Source organism: Drosophila sulfurigaster, chromosome 2R (assembly GCF_023558435.1).
Source record: "Drosophila sulfurigaster albostrigata strain 15112-1811.04 chromosome 2R, ASM2355843v2, whole genome shotgun sequence".
Taxonomy (NCBI): domain Eukaryota; kingdom Metazoa; phylum Arthropoda; class Insecta; order Diptera; family Drosophilidae; genus Drosophila; species Drosophila sulfurigaster.
Window position 1 is genome coordinate 36,191,505 of NC_084882.1, and position 18,802 is coordinate 36,210,306.

Below are 18,802 nucleotides of genomic sequence, written 5' to 3' on the forward strand. Positions count from 1 at the left end.
GCTTTTGATGTGTCTATTATTGGGCAATGCCCAGTTGAGTGCACAGGGCCAACAAAAGAGGTCAGCATTTTCGTGTCGGTTTCTTTGTGGGGTTACTTTGCGTATACGCAATATTTTTGTAAGCTTGTATGCCTTGCATTTTAATTGCAATTTAGTCAAGTGTAATTTGCTCATGCACTTTCACTTGATGCAATTTCAATGATTGCAATATCCGCTTGCCTCTGCCTCGCCCTTAATTCTGTGGCAGCTTCTTCCAAAAATAATTGTGCAACGATGTGCGAATTTTGAACTCTGGACGTAATTAAATGCAAGTGCAGCGAGTTTTTACTTAACTTGATTTCAATTAATTGTGTATTTCACAGTGCAAAAGGAGGGCGGAACACAACTGAAACTGATCATCGAGTATCCGAATGACATCAAGGCTCTAATGAAGCCAATGCGGTAAGTTTAATGGCAATCAAAATGCCAAGAGAGAACACACATATATGTATATAGTGCAAGTGAATCGCAATAATTGATAAAAACTCAAACCGACATCGGTTGTCGGAGCTGAGTTGAGTTGAGTTGAGTAAATATAATTTATTCACGGCAATGCTGACTTTTCTGTGGCCACGCAAATGGACAATTCGTTGATGTACTGCGATGCATCGAGCATTGCGATGTTAAGTTTGCTGTGGCACTTCAAGCAGCTCGCAATTTAAATTATTTATACGCGCGTTCTCTTTTTTTTTTTTAATGAGATTTAAACGCGCTGCAACGTTGGAGTTGGTCAAGCAGCCCACAGCAGCTGAGAAACCACAGCAGCTGCCAAAGTGTAAAGTGTCCTTTTAATGTTCTTCATTTGCAATTTAAATGAAACGTTTTTGTGAATTGCGCTGCGGTGTCGTCGTGTAAGTAATTAAGCTGCCAGCTGACAGGACTTTCTACCTGGTCCTGTTTCTGTTCTTGTTCCTGTTTCTGTGCCTCGCCTTGAATGTAGCTGTAAATGCAAATGCATTCAATTGGCACCCGCACTTTAAATTCAATTTATTGCATTACACTTCGCACTTCTCACTTCGCAATTCTCATTTACTTTCTGTTATTTGCATTATTTTATCGCTTTATTATTTTATGCCGTTGCACATCTGTTTCTCTCAGGTTTCCGCGGGACCAGCAAACGTTGCCCAATCACTTCTACTTCACAGACTACGAGCGTCACAATGCCGAGATTGCAGCCTTCCATTTGGACAGGTGAGTTTACCTTCTGCTTCTCTTTTCTCTTCCCTTCTCTCTTTCCTTTGTAAAGGCCATTGGAAATGAGAGTACGCAGTGAACTGAATGCAAGTGCAATTTATGCAATAAAATTCATTGCATCGCTCTCATTACTGCATTCGAAATGAATGCATATTTATTTTAAATTTCATTTTTAATTACATTTCGTCTCTGACGAACGCAAATATTTATGCAAATTGTACAGCAATTGGAATTACGTTATTCAATTAGAAAATAAACAGACAGAAAGAGACAGATCGATCGAATGTTATTTACAACATTCTTTACACCTGACAAATCCGTGCTCCATTTACGGATTTAAAGCAATCAAATTAGCTAATGCTAGGCTCTAGTCTAGGTTTATGAGTCCGTCTGGCTCTGTTAGATTGGGAACGAAGTCTGTGGTAATCCGCAAATAGCCTCAGGGGGAAAGCAAAAGGTGCCATCAATTTATGTTTATTATTTACGATGGTGGCAATAAAATGATTTACGACGAACACACACAGCATCTAGAGAAATATATATGTTATGCTGTTTAAGAATAAATTTCATATGGAAATAAATGCAGTCTCATCCAAATAATGAGATGACCCACAGGACTCGCTGCCAGAGAGGGCAAACGACCTTTTTAATGACTAATTAACTTGTACAAACACACAGATAGAGAGAGGAGCAGACCAACTCTCTCCATTCTGACATGTTTAGCCTTAATTTAGATTCAAATTGTCTGCATAGTTGGCAGTTGCTTGCTTTTGGCCATTATACTGACCAGACGAGACCACTCCACACACACACAGAGATCTGAGCGTATAGCATTTTTGAGTTTAGATAAACATCAGAACTTGTGTAATTGTTGCTGTCAGACAACACAAGAGGAAAGTCCCAAGCACCAAGCACCAACTTGCACGCACATACAATCAAGTCAAGTCAAGTCAAGTCTCACTTTCTAGAGTTTGCAATTTGCTAAAAGGGACCAACTTGTTGACCCCGGCAAAACAATGAACTAAAGTGCGTACAAAACCGAAAGCAACAGCAAAACTGAAACTGAAACAAAATAAAATTATGGCATTTCACTGATAACCTCAGGCGACACTCGTCGCACACGCAATCAACATTTTTCATTGTTGCTAAAGAATTTTTGGTCAACAAACATGTTTTCTCTCCCTCCTTCCTCTCTCCACTGCTGTGTTTGTTCACCTGTTGCTGTGATACAGTCTGCTCAGAGCTCAGCATTAAATTGAAGCCAAATTTTAAATGTGAAAAAGATAAATTTTATAAAGCCAGCCAGAGAGAGGAAAAATCTTTGACTATTGATATATGAGGCAAAAGAAAAATGTCCCAGTTTCGCATTTTTATACCCGTTACCCATAGGGAAGAAGGGTATTTATAGCTTTGAGGCTAAGGGAAATGTATTAAACAGGCAGAAAATATAAACGATCATAATATATTCTTGATTTGCTGCTGCGATCGGGGTTTGTTGTTTTGGCTGACAATCTGGTATAGTTTGATTGTAGTACTATATCGATATACCAAATATTTACTTCGGTATATTTCAATATTTTTAGCAATCTGGTATAGTTTGTACTCCAAGGCATATTTTTATAGAAATATTTTATCAATATACCAATTTTCAGTATATTTTAGTATTTTTGCGGTATATTTTAAGAGCATGGTTACGTTGAAAGTAGATTGAAGTATATATCGATATACTAATTTTATCCTTTCGGTATATTTTATATATTTTATTCTTCATCATCGTCAACAGTTGAGATGATATAGCAATGCCTGCTTGTCTGTCTGTCCGTCCGTCTGTATAAACACTTAGATCTCAGAGACTATAAGAGATAGAGATATAATTTTTTGACAGCACTTGTAATGTATGATTCCTGAAAATTTTGGTTTATAAGTTGTTTAAGAAATACTTTTGTCTGGTATATTTTGCAATAAAATATACCACAATTTTAAATGTAGTATTATAACAATATAATATTTTGAGGAATAGTAATTTGGTACCATATCAATATACCAAATAGACACTCTGTTATATTTTTAGTATTTTTGCGGTATATTAATTTAGTATAATAATATAATTGGGTGTAGCGGGTATCTCACAGTCGAGCACACTCGACTATAGATTTCTTTCTTGTGTTGTGTTTAACCAACTCTTAGCATAACTGTTTTTGCTGTTGGTCGCTTTATTTACCGCTTATTTCACACTCAGATCTCGAATGTTTTGTATTGTTTTTCTTCATTGCTGTTTCTCTCATTGCTTTGCAGAGTTCTCGGATTTCGTCGCGCCATGCCTGTGGCAGGTCGGACGCTGAACATTACGACCGAAATATATCAAAAGGCCGACGAAAATTTATTGAAGACATTCTTTGTCTCGCCATCGCTTAATTTATGCTTCCATGGCAAGTGCTCGTACTATTGTGACACCTCGCATGCCATTTGTGGCAATCCGGACATGCTCGAGGGCTCATTTGCCGCCTTTCTGCCCAGCCTGGACTCATCGAATCGCAAGGTATGTTGTGTGTATTTACTTCCATCTCACTCTCATCTCTAGTCATAGTGTGAAAAAGGGAAAACTCATGGTGGTTCTTCTCTGCTAAGTGGTATTTGATTAATGCACGGCAAACTCTCAACTCTCAACGTAGCGCCCAGATTACAATTTATATGCTTGGCCCTCGCTTTCATTACTAATTTCGTTCGCTTGGCCAAACTAAATAACAAATCACATTATTTACTTAGAAGAGCATGCATGTGGTGTGTGGCATGTGGCATGCGGCAAGTGGCCGCCCGCAACAGGTATCTCTCTTGTATCTGGAAATAAGCTCTATAAGCTGACCCCTGGGACAGAAGCAGTTCATTTGCCAGAGTTCACAGCAAACCGGGGGAGAATTTTAACTAGTTACTCGTGCTTCGTGGGATGTGGCACTTCATCGCTTCTCGCCTCATGTTTCATGTTGCCATCCCCACAACAAGAGAAAAAAAGTCGCTTTTAATTTGCATAATTTTTTATTTTTACTTATTTTGTTGTTTTACTTTTTGTGTATCCTTTGTTTGAGTCAGCAGAGCACTCGTCGCTCCTAGCTCGGCAATTTCATTTCATTTCATTCATTTTGCCGCCTGCGCCGCTGCTTGAATTAAAAACAAAAATATTGTATCAGTTCTTCAGCAACTCGTAAAGCGTAAAATGAAATATAAATGCAACCAACCCGGACGGAGACCAGAGAAAGACAGACGGACGTTAATAAATTCTAGAGTCCACTCCATCAAACGGGAACAGAGGCAACTGTGACGGCAACGGCAACAGCAACGGCTTTTAAATGCAAATAACTGAAAATTTCAACCAAAAACCCAACTCCATCAGCTTGCAGCAGCAGCAGCAGGAGCAGCAACAAAATGCCGACTCAGCCACCTTTTGGCTTAGAGAAAAGGGTTTATCCCTTTGACCATGTCCCCCAGCATTTTGCAGACAGATTTGCCGCAGCTAAAACATTTTTCTCTCCAAGTATTTTTATTTTTACAGGGCTGGGCTCGTGCCTCAAAGGAATAATTCTCTTTATTTTCTGTTCTCTTTTTTTTGTTGTGTATACCCTGTAAGCTGCCAAAGGGGGGAAACACAGACACAACTTAAGCCTAAGCACAGGTAGCAGTTAAAATATGCAAACTGATGAATAAGTTAAACAACATTTAAGCCATGTTTTCGAGATGTCCCACATCAGCGTTTATAGCCACTACTAAAGGGTATCTTCCTGGCGACTTTCTCGCTCTGTTTACGCCTTTGTTTTTGTTTTTGCTGGGGCTTTCGGCTCTCTTGCAGTTAACAAGTAGAAAATGGTTAAGTGTATACTTGAGATTTAGCGTAAGGCAAAACTGTAAATTATGCACAGGAGATCATTTTTCTTTAGTACCGTTTTTAGAGAAAAATGCAGAGGTGTTGTTGCTGTCTTTGTTGTTGTTGTTGCTGCTCTTATTGTTGCTGCTATTGTTGTTTCGGTTTTTATTCACTTTTACTATTATCCTTTTAAGAGTTGCTTTTGCTTGCCCCCACAGAAAACTGAGTTAAGAAAACGCCAAACAATGTTGTAACTGTGCGGAATTTTAATTAAGTTGCAAATTTGATTTGCACGCTTGTTAATTTCTATAGGGGAATTAGAATACAACAGAGGAATATATGGAAGACACAACTATTATACAAATTTGTATTTAAGAGATTCATTACTTGACTTTTATAGTGAATGTTATGCATTCAATGCTTAAGGTGTGTTTGTGTCATTAGTTTGCTAATTAGAGAATAGATTGCTCAGCCTTTAATAGGTGAGGCATTTGTTAGAAAATACACTGAACAAACTACAACATTCATCTTAAAAATTGTGTTCTTAAAATAGAAGTTTAGAACTATTTTTCTTTAATATTTTGGTTTGAGTATGAATTCATACTTTTTTACAATTATCTTAAAACAAGAAAAATTCTTCCAAAATTATTCTTAGCTCTTCTTTATGTTAATCGAGAGCTATAAAAGTCATCCTTACTTAAAGTACAATTAAAAAATTGTATTGGTATATGTTTTTTACCCATATTACGAGTGAGTTTTGTCGTTTAGGATGTTTAATCTTTGGCTTAGCTTTTATGCTTTTTAATTTCATCTTAACAATGAAATCTTTATCATATTTTTTTTGGCTTAATCTCATCTCCCATCCACCTAAAACACATTCCACATCCCACATCCGAAAAGCACCCCGCAATTTCCATCATTTAAATGCATTTGATAATCTTTAATGCGATTTTTTTTGTGAGCATTTAACGTGCCACAAAGTGCTTGCCCCATCGCAGTAGTTGTATGCCACATTCCGGCGTTTGCTTGTCTTTCAGCGTGAATTTAATTTTGCTTGATTTATGCAGTTTATGGGGCGTGGTTGCTGCTGCTTTATATGCAAACAATCTCTTTCCATTATATTCCATAGTCACCGTGTAACCGTTAACTTACCTTACATTTCGTGCTTTATTTTTTATATGCTCGCTTTGTGTGTGTGTGTGTGTGTGTTTGCTTTTTGCTGCCGTTCATGCTTGCCACTGAAACTGCCTCGGCTTTTGCCTCTGCTTTTGCCGTTGTGGCAGCTTGCATTATGTTTTTTTTGTGCGCCGCTTTCTATTTGCTTTGCCTCCTTGCTGCATTTTGTGGCAAGTGCGGGATTCTGGTCATTACACAGACTTGCCCAGCGCTTTTATTATGATTTTTTCTTTCCACTCTCAACGTTTTTTTTTTCTGTTTAATTTTTCTACATATTTTTGGTAACTGTGTTGTTGTTGTTGTCCTTGCGATTCCCCCCCACAAAAATGCTTCCCTGAACGCGCCGCGCTCTTTGCCCCATTGCCAAATGCATAGGGACGAAAGGTAAGTTTTGCTATCCCATTTTGGGGGAGACCAAAGAGAGGGGAGTCAAGAGAGAGAGAGTCAGAGAGAAAGTTTTATTGCTTCTCTTGGCAGCAGCCCCGCAAATAATTTCATTTAAGCAAAATTAATTTCGCTTGTAGTGCTGCTGCAGAGGAAAACGAGTGAAAAACTGAATAAAAAATAATATTGTCGTATTGCGAGATGAGAAATAAATGTTTTAGCTGCTTCCCTCTGCCCGCCTCTGCCACACTCGTGTGGCATATTAATGCCACTCAACAGAAGCAGCAGCAGTAGAAGCAGCAGTAGAAGCATCTTTGGATTTTTATATTCTTCAAACAGCTCAAATTGATATTGATTTTGGTTTCTCGTCTTCTTCATCTCTATCTTCATCTTCTCGTGCAGCTCTGGCGGCATCCTTGGCGACGCTCCTATCACAAACGCAAGAAGGCTCAATGGGAGACAGATGCCAATTATTGTGCTCTGGTAAGTAAACGAGTGGCTCAGCTTCAGCTTCAACTTCTACTTCACTTCAGTGGGGAGTGGGGAGTTGGAGTTTACCCCAATTTTGTGTGCCATTTTCATTTCCACTTCCGGTTGTCCTCGCCATGCTTTGTCGTCTGCAGCGCTTCCTGCGGTTACTTTTACTTACTTGTAATTTGCATTTCAGCTCGAATGGAATGCAAATGTTTTTATTTGTTACTTCTGCTCGAGTTGCCTTCTCCTCTGCCACTGGAATCTGCTACTTCAGATTGTATTGTGCAGGCTTGGCAATCGCCTTTGACTTAATTAAGTCCTTATTTTCTTCTTTCAACCAGCATCCTTCTTTGCCTTTCCTTTTGCTTCCTTATACTCATTTCCTTGGAGCTGCAATTTAATTTCACATTTTGATTTTGTCTCCTCTCTCTCTCTTTAGGTACGCGATATTCCGCCCTACGATGAAGGTCGACGTCTGCTGGACCTTATGGATATGGCTGTGTTTGATTTTCTCACCGGCAACATGGATCGCCATCATTACGAGACATTCAAGTGAGTATTGACCCAGTTTGGGGGGAATGGAGATGGGAATGGGAATGGTAATGGATAATGGGTAATGCTGAGGCGTGTGCATAAATGGTTGAGTCTCTCTTGGCATGAGACACATAATGCGATTGGCTTATTTCCGCATAAATGGCGTTGTTGGCTTCATGCCTACTATGCACGTTACGTATACGCTCCGTATGCTTGCAGTCTGCCGTCTGTTGCTGTGAGTAAGCGCATGCATTTGGCAAGGACTACGTTAAGCGTTTGGGAGCAATGCTTCGGAAAGATATTCTCATGCAGCTGATGCATAAGGTAAACCAGAATCTGTCTGCGAGTCGAAGACAGCAGACGTTGCCCGTTGCTGGTTGCCCGTTGCCAGTTGCCACATTGTTTGCTATGCAAAAGCGTCTGCCACACACATAACGATGACATCGTTTGGAGTCCGCTTACACCTGGTTGGCTGCACGCCCTAAAGCTAAGCCAATTCCCCTCCCTTCCCTCCCTTCCTTCTCTAATCACATTTGCTGGCAATTATGCCACACTGCCTTGATCATGGGTCGTATGCGCAATTTGACAACCACACTTGCCTCCATTATTCTACCATTTGCAGAATCTATGGCAACGAAACTTTCCCCCTCCACTTGGACCACGGCCGTGGCTTTGGCCGTCCCTTCCACGATGAGCTCTCCATTCTGGCGCCTGTTCTGCAATGCTGCCTGATACGCAAGACGACGCTCACCAAGCTGCTGGAGTGAGTAACCATAAAGCAAAGATGTTTGCTTACCATAACTGATAAACCAACTACTTGTTGTTCTTGTTGTTTCTTATTCTTATTCAGATTCCACAATGGACCCAAGCCGCTCTCACAGGTGATGGGCGAATCGCTGAGCAATGATCCAGTCAGCCCGGTGCTGTGGCAACCGCATCTCGAGGCGCTCGATCGACGAGTTGGCATCATACTGCAAAGCATACGGGATTGCATCAAGCGGAATCCGCCCGGCGAACTCGATGCATCCGAGACGGATTTGTCGTCATAGCGCTAAGCACAGAGTTAGAGTCTAAAGTTAGCTATTAGTTGAGTGTGTCTTGTGTACTGTCTAGAAGTAAGCGTTGACGAAGACCTTTGTAAAAGGTCGCGCTGCCCAGCGATATCCTTGCACATACCAAAAACCAAAAACAGAACAGAGAAAAAACAGAAAAGAAAGCGAAGCATGGAAAACAATAAGGGAAACAAGCAAACAAATCATTGTTGTACTATATCTTGTGTGCATTTTCTTGGTTCATCTTCCTGAGCAGCTAAAAATCGTGTAGTTAGAACAATAATCTACTCACCTACACACACACACACACACACGACAGTGGGTGCCAAAAGCAGAACTTGAATTGATACAAAAAAAAGTGTAAACTAAAAAACTAAATCATGCATTGCACTCGAGTTAAACTTCTTCAAAAGACTATATAACAAAAAAACAACTATTTGCTAAATATTTATTTATAATTGTTTCATACATTTTACAACAAACAACAACAAACATGTATATTTATAATATGTAAATTTAATGCATAATACTTCCCTTCCCTTAACCCTTCCCCACAACCCTCAAGTTGCAAATTTAGTTGATAAGAGATACTAAACTATATCGATCGATATCAGACGTGTAGCTTTATCAGAATGCGTACCACGGCACTCTTCCTGAGAGTTGAGAGTCATGTTGTGTTTATTATTTGTCTTATTAGTTAGTCGAATTAGTTCCAGCGTGAAAAAGATGTACTTCAAGAGTTATCAAACTACTGTTAACAATTACCATTAATTACTTGTATCGACCATAACTATAGTTAATTTCGTTTCGTTTTTACAAAAGTAATGTACATTTTTGAATCGTACCTAATGTAGTTGAATCTGACGCAATGCCACGCATTGCACTTTGTTTGTTGGCCAATCACAGAGAGAGAGCATAAAAAAAACATAAAACAATGTAACAAAGCAAAAACAAAAACAATAACATACACAAAAACAAAAACAAAATGCAAAAATGTTAGAAGTAGCAACAATTTTAGTGAAAATTTCAGAAACATTGAATAAAAAATACCAAAGAAATGCAACGAGATCTTTTATTTACTACCCAATTTAATTTAGCTTATAACTTCAGCATATCATGCCGCAGGACTTCGGGACTGAGTTTGCTGCACTCAGGACGTCGAACTCTATCGATCTGCATCAAAACAATTTAAGGTTATCTAAGGATCCAAAACTTAAAAAATTTCGCTAAGAAACGGGTTAAAATTACAAATTCCTGAATATCTCGAGAACCCGCAGGACGATTTGAATGTTCTTTGGCAGGATGATAGTCCTTGATGATAGGTTTAGTTTGACATATCAGTCGACAGGATACGCAAGGACATTGCCGAGATATGGCTAATTTTTTTTATTTCAAAAATGTCCTTTTATCTCAGCTCCTGTAAGGATTTTCGTCCTTTTTCCAACGTCATTCCATTTCGCTTGCCAAAAGATATTGGGTGGCCAAAGGACATCGCAATCGTCTTTGAAATGGAGGAGTTACGGTGTATTTTTTGATTTTTTGACAAATTTTCTGTGCTCCCCCCTGTAAAAAATTTTGGGTTGAATTTTTGACAAAATTTAAATTATCCTTGAATGCAGATCGATAGTCCTGTCTCTTGTGAACAAAAACGAAGGTCCTTTTTGAATTTGTAAGGATACAAAGGCGGTAGAGCTAAAATAAGAATGTCCTTTAACGAATTTTGCTCATAAATTCGGCATATCCTGCCGCAGGACATTGGGATAAATTTTGCTGGAATCAGGACAACGAACTCTATCGATTTGCATCAAAACATTATGGGGTCATCTAAGAATCCAACACTTGTGAAATTTGAGTTCCGGGTCGCTAAGAAACTGGTAAAATTTACAAAATCCTGAATATCTCGAGAACCGAAAGGACGATTTTGATGTCTTTTGGCAGGATGATAGTCCTTGATGATAGGTTTAGTTTGACATATCACTCGACATTATACGCAAGGACATTCCCGAGATATAGCTATTTTTTTAATTTTTAAAATGTCCTTTTATCTCAACTCCTGTAAGGATTTTCGTCCTTTTTCCAGCGTCAATCGATTTCGTTTATGAAAATCTATTTGATGACCAAAGGACATCGCAATCGTCCTTGAAATGGCGGAGTTACGGCGTATTTTCAGATTTTTTTACAAATTTTCTATGCTCCCCCCTTTAAAAAATTTTTAGTCAGATTTTTTATAAAATTTGAATTATCGTTGAATGCAGATCGATAGCCTTGGATGCTGTGAGTACAAAAATGTAGGTCCTTTTTGAATTTGTAAGGATACAAAAGCGTTAGGACTAATGTGAAAAGGTCATTTTACGTATTTAGCTTATCTCTTGGGCATATCCTGCCGCAGGACATCGGGGTAAGTTTTGTTCGATTATATTTTGTTATTTACATCTATTACAGATAATATTTTTTAATACATTTTATAAACATCATCCACATATTAAACAATTACATAAAGTTTACGAAATCTTGGCTATTGACAGGATTATTTAATTGTCCTTTGGACACATCATAGTCTTCCAAAGGATAGGTGTGAATGCGAGGATGTTTATCTGAGCTATCTATTACATATTACATATTATTAACATATTAGGAGATCTTATCAAATTAACTAGTGCAAGGATTTGCGATTTTTGATCCTTACATAGAGAGTATTCCTTCAAGCAGAAATCATCTTCATAATCCTTGAACTGGCGAAAGTTTCCCAATTTCTCAGTTTTAACTTACTTCCTAAGTTAGATTATATATTACAAACAAAAATTTCATGCAATTGGAATTTGCTCAGTAATTGACAGCATTGTCCCACTGTACGCGGTCATCAGATCGCCGCTCTCGCTCAGCTGATAGAACAACCGTTTCTCTTGTGCTCTGCTGGAGACTCGACAGGGAACTTCTCCCAGTTGTTGCCAGCTGTTTAGTGTTTTTTTGTCGCCGCTCCCAGCAAGTTGTGTCGCTTTGCGCTCTCTTCGTCAATTAGTATCCAAATCTGTGAGTTGTTTTTGTTTGTGTTGTTCTTTTTTTACTGAAACGAATTTGATATTATTAAATAAATCAGTTTGGTTTGAAGTGAAGTGCAAATTGTGGTTGCGTTGTTATTGTCAGCGGAATGTGGCAAAGGTTTATTTATATTCCTCTCTCAAAATCAAAGCACGTGTTGCTCTTGTCGCTGATTATGTGATTGCAAGTGAAAAGTAGTGGAAAATTCGGTCGTCGAACTGATAATCGAAAGTTAATAGTTAACAAAAACAAAAACACGTGTGATTCGCTTTGGCGTCTAGAAGGTTGTCGTTCGATTGATGTTTGTTTGATTTTGTAATTTGCTATCAATAAATAAAGTGAATTGCACTCGATTCGGATTTATCTGTAAATGTTTACGTGTTCTTAGGACGTGGTTAAGGCAAACCGACAACCACGTCAGGCCAAGCTTATCAATTTCATGAATGATAATGCAAATGAATGTACTTTAATTGCCATTTGCCGTTTGCCTTTAGCCACTTGTCGTCACTCATCAGTTGTCAGTCGTTTGTCGTTTGCTATATAAGGAGCAAGAAGGCTAGACACCGCCCAAAACAGGAATAGAGTGCAAGTCAAGTCAAGTTGGCATCTATCATTTATGCAAATTCGAAATCAACTCGATTTGCTGCCCAGCTCATTCAATACCCAGAGTACATAACATACATACACAGTAAGAAAAAAGGTGCTAAAATCAATAATAAAATCTTAAATCAAGATTGTTTCCATGTCAAAATTGAACTAGGAAGGCTTATTCTAAAATCTACAAATAATTAACACGACTAGAGCTTGAACCCAAGACTAACGATCACAAGAACAAAGATTTGCGGCAACTCTACTTACTGAGCTAACGGCAAAAAAGATCAAAATAAAGTTCTAATTTTAAGGAAAAGGAATTCTGACCTCTCAGGAAACCAAATTTTTTTCCTTCAAAATCAAGAAATTCTTGAATCAAGATTTGCAATCTCCTTTGTAATCTAGAAGAAAAACTTCTTCCAATCAAGTTTTTAATCTCACAATAAGATGTTTTTTTAATCTTAAAATGTAAAAGTCATGATTTAAGATTGTTTCAACTCAAAAATCTTATTTCGTGATGGTTCTTTTTAAGATCGAAAACATCTTAAACCAAGATTTGAAATCAAGATTTTTTCAAAATATCTTTACTTAAGATTGTAAATCAAGAATTTTGTAATCTAGGTTCTGGTTTCTCTCTGTGTAAACGTATAGCTAACTTCCGCATTGCTCTCTACCCACAAAATCCCTAACACAGTCAGTGCATAATGTCTACGACCGTTGTTGACCTACGCTCGGACACTGTCAGCCAGCCGACGGCTGAGATGCGGGCACGCATGGCTGAGGCTGTAGTGGGTGACGATGTCTATGGCGAGGATCCGACTGTCACCGAACTGGAGACGAGAACGGCGGCCATTTTCGGCAAGGAGGCGGGCCTCTTTGTGCCCAGCGGCACCATGGGAAATCTACTGGCGGGTAAGTAAGGCACGACGTGCACATAAATAACATCGAGCACAGAAGAGGCTCGATGTGAGCTCTGAATCTTTAATAAGGACTCTGCTCGGACTCTCGAGTTTAAACTCTAGCTGTGTGGGTGTGGGTGTGGGCTCCTATCTCGCTAATGTTTATTGGCTTCGAGCGCGCCTTGTGATGGGAAAACAAAAACAAAAACGAGCGAGCGAACGAAAATGAAGAAAAGAACTCGACTCGTATCATGCATCAGGCTCATAATCGTAAAGGTTAAGGGCGACCATATACATAACATTAATTTTTATTTTTATGTACTTAAATATTGGACGTGCTGCCCTGCCAGCGATGCAGAGCGATGCGATGCGATGTCGAGTCCATTGTGAAGTCAGCTTCGTGAATTAATATTTCTAATGGAATTTTCATTTTATGAAAAGTGAAAATGCACTAAGTACTATAGTACTTTCTTGCCTCATAACTTCACTTGCAACTGGTTTTCCCCCCCCTCGATTCTCTTTACAGTTATGGTTCATTGCCATCGACGTGGCGCAGAAGCTATTGTTGGGGATTTATCGCACATCTTTCTGTATGAACAAGGTAAACACTCACCAATAATTCCGAGTACTTTTTAACTGCAACACTTCCTCCTCTTTCTCTGTCTTTAGGTGGCGCCTCACACTTGGCTGGCGTCCAATTAGCCACGATTAGAAATCAGCCGGACGGCACTTTTAGTCTGCAGGAGCTGCGCCACAAGATACGCAACTACAAGGACTGCCACGAGCCAATCACCTCGCTCGTTGTCGTGGAGAACACCCACAACATCTGCGGTGGCAAGGTGATTCCCCCTCGCCTATCTCGATGAGCTGGCGGCTTTGGTCCGTGAACCTGGTGTGGGCACCACTCGAATTGCCCTCCACATGGATGGGGCGAGAGTTTTCAACGCGGCCGCAGCTTTGGGCGTCAGCGTGGAGCGCATCACTCGTGATTTTGACTCGGTGTCCGTCTGCCTCAGCAAGGGCTTGTCAGCGCCCGTGGGATCTGTTTTGGTGGGCTCTAAGGATTTCATTGCAGAGTGAGTAATCGTTGTTCGCTGTTCATCGTTCGTCGTTGCTATCGTTCCCTGGTCTCATCTATTTCATCTCTGTCTGAAGAGCTCATCGTCTGCGCAAAGCTTTGGGAGGTGGCATGCGGCAAGCGGGCATATTGGCTGCCGCTGGCCTCGTGGCATTGGAGCAGGTGGTTCCGCTGCTGGGGAAGGACCATGAGCACACTAAGCTCATCGCAGAAGGTAATTCGCTCGACTGTGCTTCAGTGTTTTATCAATTCATCTGGCTAATTTCCGACAGGCGTGGATAAGCTGCGTAGTCCGAATATCGTTGTTGACATGGCCACTGTGCAGACCAATATTCTGCTGCTGCAGATCAAACAGCCCAAGCTCGCTGCCGATGAGTTTGCCAAGCATCTGGCCGTCATCGAGCCCGAGGAGATCGCAGCCGGAGTGACCGACAAGCAGGGAGCAGGAATTGTCCTCAAAGCCAGCGCTAGAGATTGGGAATTTATGCGTCTGGTGCTCTATCACCAGGTGGATGACGAGCAGGTGGAATTGGCCATTAAGAAGCTGACTTATGTCATCAAACAGTACGATGCACGCTGGCCTTAAACACTGCCAAAAAGGAGAGTAGATAATAAGTGAGGTACGAAAAAGTACTGCCAAGAACAAACATAATTTTATGTATAATTATTAGATTATGTTTTTTTCTGTTGTCGAGCATTTAATTAAAGAGCCAAGCGAAAGCGAAAACTGGCATAATTTATATTAGTGCTTCTCGAGTGGATCGAAGCACAGCGTTTACATTCGCGCATGACTGCATCCAATCACAGGACAAGCGAGCCTCACAGAAGCCTGCTGATGGACTGATGTTGTCGGCGTTGTGTATGCGTCAGTCTCTGTCTGCATGAATGCCCCACTGAATGAAGTAATAAAATTATTTTTAAAAAATCATTGTCAATTTTGCGATGCTCATCGATTTAAAAGCAAGAGCAGAGCAAAGCAGAGCGAAGCCGAGCATCCTTCGTAAAGCTCCATCTCCTTTTTGCCGATGGCCGATTGTGATTTATAAGCAAACTTATCGCGTTGATGTGGCAAGGAATCTGCTCAACGTGATTGCGACAGAGAGAGGAGTAGAGAGGGGGGAATGACAACAGTGGAGCAAATCGAGCAACATATAATAGATTTGAGTACTCGCATTTTGGCTGACTGAACTGTATCAAAGAGGGGCAGCAAAATGCCTTTTGTGCTGCTCTCTTTGCATTGAAATGTTATATTTTGTGAATTATGCCGAGATGGAATTCAATTAGAGAAGTTGCTGAAGCATTTGATAAATTGAAATTGAATTGCCTGTGTGAAGGTCGCATCGCCAGTCGACAGTCCAAGCTGTAAATGTAGATGTCCGTGTCTCTGCGGGCGATTAATGTGCCATCATCCCGTTTGGATGTGGGTGGAGTAGGAAGGCAATAATGCGAATTGTAAAATCGGAGAATGAGCATCATTTGCCAAAACTTTCGGAGGCTTTTCGGTTTGATTAAAACTTTAAATTCTTTACAAAATTAAATGGCATCGTTCCATTTGGGGCAATTGCTCTGAATACATAATGAGAACAGCCCAAAAGTATGCTTTAAATTTCCTCGCTCATGCGAAGTTCGAAAAACGAATGCACCTAAAAGTATGCAGCACTTGCTGCTTAACAATGCAACAATTAAAGTTCACATCTCTCCGCCGAAAGCCGAAAGCACACACGCAAGCTTCCACAACTCGTTGGAGAGAACAAGAGCGAGAACGAGAAGAGCGTGTGTCTAAAAATAGCCCGCAGACATGCGACGCTGACGCTGTCGTCGACGCTGAGGCGCGAAAACTCGTGTTTTTGTTGTTATTCTTATTTTCGTTGCTCTGCACGTTGCGCTTATCGTTCTAAAAATAATTTAAAGTATAATTCATTTTACGTTCGCACTTAATGTCAGCCCTTTGGCAGCCTCGATTCAACATGTCAGGATGGCCGAGCGGTCTAAGGCGCCAGACTCAAGATACATTCTTGCCTTTCATAGAAGGGTCGATGAGCGTTCTGGTCCTCTCTGAGGGCGTGGGTTCGAATCCCACTTCTGACAAATTGTTTTTTGCACTTTTTTAAAATACTCGATGTCTTGTTTTTTATAATGAATGCATTATTTAGCACGAGCGACGCTGTAATTGCGTGTTATAAACAGTTAATAGCAATTCTAGCTAATTAACATAATTATATAAATAGCCCGGGGTGGTATTTATTTATGCCACACGCACTTAGGCTGACTTTTTAACTAAATTAATTTGTTGTAATCAATTATGTAAGTGCGATTGCATTCGATGTAGTTAAAGTTCAAGTAATTTAATTATAAATTTACACGCCTGACACATCCAATTAAACAAAATTACGTGTGCAAAAAGTCTACCTGGATAAACGTGATACCCTTCCCTTAGAGAGGGTCGCATGCGTAGATCATTCACTTAGTCTGACATTTGTTTTAGAGTATTTGGCTTTCGTCACTTTCGCTAGATAGTTGCGACTTTCTTGTTTGAATGCAAATTTACTCTGTTTAATGGGCTTTCGCTTGCATATATTTAGTGTTTTAGCATTGTGCTATTTTTATGTTATATGAGGAGGGCTTTAACTTTATTGGCAACGCCATTTGGCGGCACGTGCCACGACCTGACAGACTTAATGTGTTTCATATTATAGAAAATACATGATGTATGGGTCGGGTCGGGTCGAAACTAAAACGCAATTCCGTCATTATGGTAAAACTGGCGTGTTACACTTAAATGACAAGAAGTCATGAAATAAAGTCGTAAACTTTGAACTAAACGCGAGGATATCTGCCAAGGACTCGAACTACTCCTATTTCTGCTTTTTTTTTTTTTGGCGCTGCATAAATTGAAATTTGCATTAAGTGGCGCGTCAAATGATAATTCAATATCCGGCTATAAAGAAAAAACCGTGTTCCTTCTTCTATTTTTCCCTTTCTTTCTTCTCCTTGTTTGTTATGTGCTTTCAGCGCTTTTTATGTACGAATTTGATTTGGCTCGAGTCTTGTCTGATATATATAGTATTGTCTGCTGTAATTTAATTAATTGCATGCGCGTAAATAAAGTCAAACAATTTTTGTATTTAATCAACGAGAAAGGATATAAATGAGTCAGAGAGTTAGAGAGCAAAGGCAAAAGCAAGCAAAAAAAGCAAAGGAGTGCGACCTGATGGGAGAAGGAAGGAAGGAGAAAGAGGGGGCGAAGAGGGTACTCCAATAAGTCATGCGAACGAAACTCACTTTGAAAATTACACAAATCTACATTAAATGTAACATATATGGTATGTAAGTATGTGTTTCTCTCTGATGTGGTGTGTGTGTGGTGGGTGTGTCTGAATGAACATAACGTGATTGCTGCCAATTTCAGAAAGCAACAAATTGATGATGAGCTAATGCCTACAAAGTTATTGGGCAATAATTCAGAGAGGCCCAAAAACATAGAAGAGAAGAGTGGGCGATGTTTAATTAAAGAAATAACAGGGCACATATAATATATACTTAATTATTCGGCAAAAGTTGTGCTTCAAGGCTAACAAAATCACACTGAAGAACCTTAAAGCTGCTTAGAAGTATCAGTGTAGACAAGTTGTTAGCAGGCACTGTTGGTTGGGTTGTCCGGAAATGCAAACACATTTTGGCTAATGTACTTGAATGTATCTCAAGCTTCGATGCACTCACTGTGAGCTGTGCTTAAAGCTGCCACTTGCAACGTAAGTAAGACATTAATATACTAGGCTGAGTTTCCGTCTGTCCATCTGACCCACGCCCCCGCCTCCCTCTGTTCATCACAGTCAAGTCAAGTGGAGGCGAGCAACTGCGTTTGCGTGCTGAGTGTAAATTTGAAGCGCAAAACAAATGAAAACTTCATGACTCGCATCGACTTTGTACTTGCCACACACAGTGCCATTAAATACACGTGCCACATTGCAACTGCTCGCAATAAACGTCTGCTGTTGGTTCTAAAGCCAAGTGGCAAGTGCCTTGCCTCCGCTCTGCACTTGGGGAATGCGGCTGACTCTGGGCATATTTTATGGCAACTTGCAACAGACGAGGAGGGGGCAACTTAATTAGCTGCTGTTGGCTACGGCAGCGACTTCGATTGCAACTGCAACTGCATTGCACCTGACATTTAACATTATTACACGACGCCTGCAACTGCGACCAGTCGAATATATTACAATTCTCGCTTCCCCAATGCGAATGCGAATACGAATGCGAATGAGAGTTGAGCTGCCACAGTCAGTTGCATGACGCGATAAACTCGCTCCTTAAAGTCGCGGCATTTAAGCGGTGTTAACCGTAATGTGCACAACATTCGACGCCACGTTACGAGCTGCACCCAAAAATGGCTGCCCATAAGCCACGCCACCAACTCAGTCAGCCAGCCAAATAGTCAGCCATTGGGCCTCAATAAAAATAAATGCCGGCAACATTTGTGTCTTTG

At 40.1% G+C, this 18,802-nt stretch overlaps 2 protein-coding genes and 1 non-coding gene across 3 annotated transcripts in view; all 3 read left to right on the forward strand.

Annotated features, from left to right (window-relative positions):
- LOC133835900 (uncharacterized) overlaps positions 1-9,772 on the forward strand; it is a 73,359-nt gene extending 63,587 nt beyond the window's left edge. The window contains 7 exon segments of the mRNA XM_062266061.1: positions 363-441; positions 1,138-1,230; positions 3,529-3,772; positions 7,052-7,132; positions 7,563-7,675; positions 8,280-8,420; positions 8,508-9,772. Of these exon segments, the coding sequence (XP_062122045.1) occupies positions 363-441; positions 1,138-1,230; positions 3,529-3,772; positions 7,052-7,132; positions 7,563-7,675; positions 8,280-8,420; positions 8,508-8,706 (950 nt within the window). The 3' untranslated portion in view covers positions 8,707-9,772.
- A 2,494-nt stretch (positions 9,773-12,266) lies between these two features.
- On the forward strand, positions 12,267-15,244 carry LOC133837409 (uncharacterized). The gene is given in 7 exon segments (XM_062268157.1): positions 12,267-12,436; positions 13,034-13,251; positions 13,765-13,839; positions 13,908-14,083; positions 14,085-14,314; positions 14,394-14,530; positions 14,589-15,244. Coding segments are annotated over 6 exon segments (1,140 nt in total). The 5' UTR covers positions 12,267-12,436; positions 13,034-13,043; the 3' UTR covers positions 14,903-15,244.
- Positions 15,245-16,285: 1,041 nt separating this feature from the next.
- On the forward strand, positions 16,286-16,404 carry Trnal-caa (transfer RNA leucine (anticodon CAA)). The gene is made up of 2 exons: positions 16,286-16,323; positions 16,360-16,404. It is a non-coding gene; the product is annotated as a tRNA-Leu (tRNA).
- Positions 16,405-18,802: the final 2,398 nt, after the last annotated feature.